General features: G+C 40.8%; 1 protein-coding gene across 1 annotated transcript; it reads right to left on the bottom strand.

Moving 5' to 3' along the window:
• Positions 1 to 6,259: 6,259 nt before the first annotated feature.
• LOC105771842 (uncharacterized) lies at positions 6,260 to 8,166 on the bottom strand. Its single transcript, XM_012593233.1, has 5 exons — positions 7,812 to 8,166; positions 7,516 to 7,697; positions 7,347 to 7,434; positions 6,929 to 7,017; positions 6,260 to 6,388 (listed from the first exon to the last, which is right to left on the bottom strand). Exons 1-5 carry the CDS (start codon positions 8,164 to 8,166, stop codon positions 6,260 to 6,262), a joined length of 843 nt encoding a protein of 280 aa, XP_012448687.1.
• Positions 8,167 to 8,618: the final 452 nt, after the last annotated feature.

The raw sequence follows: 8,618 nt of genomic DNA, 5'->3' as shown, positions 1-8,618 counted from the left end.
GTTATTCAATAACTGTGAGAAGTGTAGTCATAAGAAGGTGCATGTCTAGGATTGGCTCTGGCTAGGAAAGACTTGGTTTTTAAGTGGTCAAATTTGACTCACCTCCCTTTCCTGGGACCGTACCTGGTGCACAGTTCACATTCACTTCTTTGGTTTTTTCCTTAAAAGAAAATTTGTGGAGAATCAAAATTGTTTTTTTTATGATTGATTTATTCTTGCGAATGAATGTGAATATAATAAAATTGTCATAGCATGTCATGCATATATTGGAAGCATGTCATTTAGATTAGGTAAGAATGCCACTAGGACTATTTTATGGTCATTCTTGAAATTTGGGTTAAAAAACCTTGCATATTTTTAAAATATTGAGTGGGAGAAGGTCATTAAACAATACCCATGGCCCCATTGATGGTCTTTAAGTGATAGCATGATAAAGTTTCGAGCTGGTTCCTACCCTGGCTGCACCCCAAGGTAGACTTTGTCATGTGGGTTCACTAGATGAGATTTCCTTTAAATGACAACTAGTCATGCATGACTTTCAAAGAGATTGTCCCAAGATGACTCACAAATGAAAGCATGTTCATGATGGGTGTTGTGTCAATGGTTACACACTCAAGATCATCTCTTATTAAATAGTTTCCCAAGAAACGGTATTTAAGCTAGAGATGATGCCCAAACGTTAAACGATCATTAGTTCGTATGGAGTCTTGAGGATTAAGATTCACGTACTGATTACATGTAATCCATGTTCTTGCTAGTTAATCATAGGACCCCAAGGCAACATGGTTGATGGGTGTGAGAAATATCGTAGCAACGGAAAAAAAATCAAGGTTTTAATAAAAGACGCAAGAATCATACTGCATTCTTGATATGTTGCTGAAATGAAAAATATTTGCTTAATAAAAAGTAGTAATTAATGAATTCTTATTTTTTTTCAGTTCAAATATGTCTCATACTCCTCTTATTAGCAGTCTTACTGAGAATAAATTAAATGAGGATAACTTTCGAGAATGGAAATGAAACTTGCTGATAGTTCTCAACTGTGAGAAACACAAGTTCGTTCTTGACGAAACGTGCCCTCCTGAAGCTTAGCCCAAAGCGAGAAATTGTTGGAGAGATTCTGACTCGATTGCTCAATGTTACATGTTAAAGAGTATGAGTAGTGTGTTGCAAAAGCAACACGAGAATTTTCGTACTGCCAAAGAGATCATGACAAATTTGGAGGATTTTCTTAGAGGCCAAGTTACATTGGCTCAAAAATTTGCTATTATAAATTTGATAAATTCTGAATAGACAACCGACACTCCTGTCAAAGAAATGTGCTTAAGTTTATGGGATTCTTTGCAGAAGCGGAGGACAATGGGGCTGAACTAGATGTGAACAATCCAATTGAAATGGTGTTCAAATCCTTAACCAAGGAGTTTGCTGGTTTTAGGGCCGCTTACAACTTGGGGAAGAATGTGCTTACCTTGACTTAGCTCATGAAGGAATTACAATCCTATGAGTTGATGCTGAATGGTCGTAAGCCAGTTCAAGAGAAACCTGAGGCAAACTTAGCTGTGGACCCCTAATCCTCTAAAGGGAAACAAAACTCTAAAGGAGAGAAGATGTAATAGCCAAAACCCAACCTAGATGTTATGGCCGAATCCGAGAGTGTTACAAAGAGGGCTTTTGAAGTCAGCGTTACTTCGATAAAACTTTGTATAGTGGTCTGATAAATCATCCAAGTTTTATAACCTATGTTCATTTATATAACTATTACTTAAAGCGTTATTTAATTAACTCATTTGCCAAAACATAATTTACAGCGCAAGCCTTAAAAACCGTTATATTTTAGAAATCTAGTTTGTATTTTCAAAAAAACCTTTGTTTTCGTAAAACCGTGATTCTAGTCAAACGACGCAATTAAAGAGTTAGAAACGCATCCAAAACAAAAATAAAATCAAATAGTCCGGAGAGTCCAATAATTACAAAACTCTCAAAAATAATTCTTAATTTAAATAAAAACCATAAATTAAAACAGTTCAAGAACGTGTGGTCACTATGAGACTCCGTCGCACCGATCTGCCTAAGTCTGTGGATTACATGTATAGAACGAATAAATAGATGTGAGTTTTTGTAAACTCAATGTGCAACCCAATAGAAGTAGACATGCAATATACACAGAAATCTTATATACAGTCAGATACAAATTCGGACTTAAGTCCATTACAAATACAGATAGCAAAATCAGATAAGCATAACAGAGATACAGAATCCTACCCCCATCCTCAGCACACCATCTTCGACCATCCCATCACACCATGTGGGGTTAAAAACACCCACCCATCCCTACACACCATATAGTGTTGATACGACACATAACAGATAATATGCAGTCAAGCTTCCATAATATAGGCGAAGAGTCGCCATACAGATCACTTCCTCTACATATACAATTCCCACCCCAATCATAGATACATAATACAGATACAGAAATATCATGCTTAACATGCTCATATACAGATAACATATATACATAACCAGAATAGTCAGATACACATATCGGTGTCCTACTCAGAGCAGACTATCAGAATATGAGATCACATAATTTAAGGTTTGGCTAGCCCTTACCAATCCTACAGTAGGTCCACAGTCGATCGGAATGACCCGTGCAACCCTAGGATAATTTTAGAACTATGGGCTCACATGCTCGTGTGGGCCCACACGCCCATGTGGCCTACACACCTAAATTGGCCTTGCCCGTGTGGCCCATACGCCCTACTTGGCCTAGCCCACCATCACACGGTCGTGTCTCGCACACGGCCAACCACACGGCCGGGCACACGTCCGTGTGGGGTCGACAATGTTCTTTTTCAGCTTTCGTCAAACCTTGATTTTTCGTGTTTTGGGTACACACCTAGTACGATTTTGATGTGAAAACAATCTCAAGCCTTCCGAAACCTAAAAACAAAATACCCAACTTCGATTTAGAAGATTGATTAACTCATTCGTCAACAAAAATCCAACGCGAAACTAGCTTACCACTGACCACAAACCACCACTAACGCGTACTAAGCCGTTGGCCTGCAATTTGCTACTTCACGGTCTTCTTCTACGCAACACATATTCACAGAGATTAAATCCCCTACTCACCATCTCGCCAAACCAGAAGATAAAGTTCTAACCGACAATTTGGAAATCGAAAGCTACAGAAATACTAAACTCCCACTTACCGAAACAAATGAAGGAAACTAGAAAACCAAGATGCAAAGATTTGACGAAAGTTTGTAAACAGAATAGAATAAGGTAGCAAAAAGAAGAGAAGAACAAAAATACAGAGAAAGGCAAAATAAAATTGACGCCAGAATTTTGGGAAGAGAAAGAAGAATTTTGAAAAATAAAATAAAATAACCAATTTGATTACAAACCCACTACATCCACTATCAACCCAACCAACTTAGAATTTCAAGACCACTCAAACTCTCTCAGGCCAACCGAAACAAAAATTAACACCCTCGCTCCTGCAGGGATTCGAAACAAGGACCTCCAATACAACAACCCCTTACCACTCGAACTAGCAGGCTCATTTTGATATGAGTTTACTAAAGATAAAATATAGCCCAACCCACCAAGGATAAGGCTAGAATAAAAAAAATAACCAAAATTTTCCAAATGAGGGACTTGAACCGAAGACCTCATACACACACCCAAAACACTTAACCATTGAAGCAGATACACACTTGTGTCAAATTTCATAAAAACAAACTTAAATTATTCAGGGCATTACAACTCTACCCCATAAAAGAAATTTCAGCCTTGAAATATACTTGATCTAAACAGATGAGGATACTGCTGACACATCAAGTCCTCAAGTTCCCACGTGGCTTCCTCAGTACCATGATTCTGCCACAGAATCTTAACTAACAGAATGAACTTCCTCATCAGAACCTTAGCATCTCGATCCAAAATCTGAACTGGTTCCTCCTCAAAATTCAAGTCCGGTCTAACCTTGATCTCTTCAATAGAGACAACGTGAGATGGATCAGACCGATACCGCCTCAACATCGAGACATGAAACATATCATGGATACGGCCTAACTCTAGAGGTAACTCTAACTGATAAGTGACCAGTTCCGTACGCTTCAGAATTCAATATGACCCAATGAACTTAGGGCTTAACTTGCCCTTACGACTGAACCTCAGAACCTTTTTCCATGGAGATACCTTCAGATAAACGGAGTCACCCACAGAGTGCTCGATATCTCTCCTTTTCATATCCATATAAGACTTTTGTCTATCAAAAGTCACCTTCAGACGATCCTGAATCAGTCTAACCTTATCTTCAGTCTTAAAAACCAACTCAGGACCCAAAACCCGACGCTCACTCAACTCAGTCAAACATAGTGGAGTACGACACTTACAACCATACAAAGCCTCGTAAGGTTCCACCTGGATGCTAGACTGGAAACTGTTATTGTAGGAAAACTCAGCTAACTGCAGAAAATCCTCCCAACCACCTCAGAAATCAATCACACAACTCCGAACCATATCCTTCAATATCTAAATCACCCTCTCAGATTGACCATCGGTCTGAGGATGAAACGCAGTACAGAAGTCTAATCTCGAACCCATAGCTTCGTGAAGTTTCTTTCAGCACCACGAAGTGAAGCGAGAATCCCTATTGGAGATTATCGAAACCGAAACCCCATGTAGTTCTACAACCTTAGAGATATAGAGCTTCGCTAACTTTTACAGAGAGTAGTCTTTTCAAATTGAAATAAAATGGGTAGACTTGGTCAGTCGATCCACGATGACCCAAACAGAATCTTTCTTAGTGGGTGTTAAAGGTAACCCACTAACGAAGGCAACTGGTGCTCAGCCTTAACCTGCTGGCACGTTAAACAATGAGCAACAAATTTGTTACCTCTCGTTTCAAACTCGGCCACCAGTACAACTCACAAAGATCGTGATACATCTTATTACCACTAAGATGCATAGCTTAAGAGATACTATGCGCCTCTCTCAAAATCGACTGCCTTAGATCAGAATCATTCGGTACATAAACCCGCCCTTAGAAACACAGAACTCCATCCTTATTCAGTCCAAAATTAGACGTACTGCCACTCTCAACCTGACGAAACCACATAACCAAATACTCATCCCCTAACTGTTTTTCTCAAATCTGCACAATCCAAGTCGGCTTAACCTGCAACTCGACTAATAGACCCCCATCATTGAAAAGACTAAGGTGAGCGAACGTCGCTCTTAAATCGGTCATCGCTCTACGACTGAGAGCATCAGCCACCACATTGGCCTTACCAGGATGATACTCTATTGTGCAGTCATAATCTTTGAGCAACTCAATCCATCGGTGTTGCCTAAGATTCAACTCATTCTAAGTAAGGAGGTACTTGAGACTCTTGTGATTGGTGTAGATGATACACCTCTAACCATACAGATAGTGCCTCTAGATCTTTAACGCAAATACCACAATAGCTAACTCAAGATCATGTGTCGGATAATTCCCCTCGTGTGACTTAAACTGACGGGACGCATAAACCACAACCCTACCATCTTGCATTAGTACACATCCCAAACTGACATGTGATGCATCACTATACACTACAAACACCTTACTAGATTCAGGCTGTATCAGAACAGGAGCCTAAGTCAGAACAGACTTTAGCTTCTCAAAGCTCGATTGTTGCGCCTTAATCAAGACAAAAGGAATTCTCTTGTGTAGAAGCTTAGTCAAATGAGCCGCAATCAGTGAAATCCCCTCAACAAACCGTCGATAATAACCTGCAAGACCCAGAAAACTGCGGATCTAAAATATGTTATTAAGCTGCTTCCAATCAAACACGGCTTCAATCTTCCTAGGATCAACTCAGATCCCCTCAGCAGAAACCACGTGCCCTAAAAAAGTTACCTCTCGTGACCAAAACTCACGCTTGATCAACTTAGCGTAAACTTGTTTCTCTCAGAGTATTTAAAGCACCACTCTAAGATGCTTATCATGCTCATCCTCAATCTTAGAGTAAACCAAAATATCATCGATGAAGACCACGATGAATTGATCCAAAGACAACTGAAAAACTCGGTTCATCAAATCCAAAAATACAGCCGGAGTATTCGTCAGACCAAAGGGCATAACTAGGAACTCATAGTGTCCCTAATGAGTCCTAAATGTCGTTTTATGAATATAAACTTCCTTAACTCTAAGCTGATGATACCTAGATCAGATATCTATTTTTGAGAACACTGAAGCCCCTCGAAACTAATCAAACAAATCGTCGATCCTCGGAAGTGGATACTTCTTCTTCATAGTCAGTTTATTCAACTGCCGATAGTCAATGCACATCCTCATGGTACCATCATTTTTCTTCAGAAACAGAACTGGTGCCTCCTACGGAGACACAGTAGGACAAATGAAACCACGATCCAAGAGCTCTTGAAGTTGACCCTTAAGCTCTATAAGCTCCTTCGGTGCCATTCAATAAGGAGCGATGGACACTAGAGCTATACCCGATAGGAGCTCAGTGCCGAACTCAACTTCCTGATTTGGAGGTAAACCCAGTAACTCCTTAGGAAAAACATCCAAAAATTATCTCATTGTTCTGATATTCCTAACGGAAGAGTCCCAACAAACTAAAACACTGACGTAAGCCAAATACGCCTCACACCCTTTTCGAACCAATTTTTAAGCCACAAGAGCGGAGATTACATTAGAAAATTAATCTCGACGCTTGCCAATCACATCCACCTCCTTATCATCCTTGGTCCTTAGAACGACCCTCTTATTCGTACAATCCAAGCTAACTCGGTGCTCAACTAACCAGTCCAGACCTAGAATTAAGTCGAACTCCCCAAACGGTAGCTCCATCAAATTTTTCAGAAACACAACCCCTTATACCTCTAATGGAACATTTCTATATAATCTACTAACCCGAATAGATTGCCCCAATGGGCTCAGTACAGTAATCTCACCAGAAGTACAATCAATAGGAATCCTCAAGTTCTCGAAAACAGTACTAGCTGCATAAGAGTGTGTAAAACCTATGTCTATCAGAGCAGTATAGGGAACATAAAAAATAAAGAACGTACCCATGATCCTATCAGGGACGTTTCTGTCCTCTCGGTGTCAAGTAGCATAAACCAGTACAAGCTACCTCGCCTCAATCTGATTCGCACCTCTGTCCGATGCTCTCTATCCTTGGCCCATACCATTACCTCCCCTAGTGGGTCCAGGGCCCCTAGGTGGCTGCTGTACTACCCTCTGAGGCTGAACAGAACTCAGTCATGAAGTTTGCATCTGATTAGCACGGCCCCTAATCTCCTCCAACACTCGCCCGGATGGCACCTACCATAGTCACCGTAAGACTGAATCTTAGTAGGAGAAACAAGAACCTCCACCCTAACAGGCCCATCAGGTCTAGCACGTTTCTTAGGCCTCTAAACAGAACTAAAGGGCTCTGAATCCCTCTTATTCTTGCCTCTCTCTCAGTCTCCATTCTGGCGCTCCACGCGCTTAACCTCTTTGGCGATCTTCGCCTTATCTACAAGAACTACAAACTCTCTCTCCCTCTGTGGAGCAATCAGAACCCTCAATCTGTCCTTAAAACGAACACATTTCTCATACTCAGATGCCATCATGCCTCGAGCGTAGCGACTAAACCTCAGAAACTTGGCCTCATACTCGACCACAGATTTATCACCTTGCGTGAGATTCATGAACTCACGCATACGAGCATCAATATAGCTCGCGCCGACATACTTCCCCTAGAAGGTAGTCTTAAAATAATCCCAGTTCAGACGATCTAATTGAGTACCCTCTTCAACCGACAGCCACCACTGATAAGCCTCATCGCGAAGCAAAGAGACTGCTCCCTTTAATTTATGCTTAGGAGTACAGTCGATGTTGTTCATAATCCTTTCGGTGGCCTCCAACCAATACTCGGCCACAGTAGGGGCGACTTCAGTGACACCCCTAAACAGCTCAGCTCTATTGGACCAGAGTCGTTCAATTATCGACCTACGACCCCCAGATCCAGAATGGGGTCCAGCGACCCTGTCCAACACTCTCAACATAGCTTGGGACAGTACGTCATCCCCAGCCGAGCGGCTTTGAGACCCAGTCTCAGTAGCAGGTGAAACCTGTGTCTCACTCGTATCTAAATTTGACATACTACCCAAAGAGTAAGACTCATCTCGAGCCCCCTACAGCGCTCGCCACGCCCACGAATACCACGATCGTGAGTTCCACGAGCACTTATCGTAATTTAAATTTATCCACATTATAAAAATTTATGCATCAGTTCCAGTGTTTATTAACATACATTTTATGCTTAATTTATCAGAAGTTCAGAAGTATTTCAGAGGGTTCAATTTCTAACTAACTCAGTATAGTTTCAGAAAGTACTAACTATAGTGATTTAAGAAAGTTTTATCTAAGTTCAGAAATACTTATAAGATTAGCGTCAGAGACTCGGTGTACCACATACTTACTCAACATTATCCAAATAATTTGAAAACCAGTTTTTTTTAAAACACAAGTTTGGAACCAAAAAATTCATAGCCCGATGTTTGCAACTTAGCTCTGATACCACTAAATGTAACACCCCAAACTCGACCTAGAA

Source organism: Gossypium raimondii, chromosome 6 (assembly GCF_025698545.1).
Source record: "Gossypium raimondii isolate GPD5lz chromosome 6, ASM2569854v1, whole genome shotgun sequence".
Classification (NCBI taxonomy): domain Eukaryota; kingdom Viridiplantae; phylum Streptophyta; class Magnoliopsida; order Malvales; family Malvaceae; genus Gossypium; species Gossypium raimondii.
The sequence above is the reverse complement of the archived record's forward strand: the minus strand, read 5'-3'. Positions and strand labels throughout refer to the sequence as shown.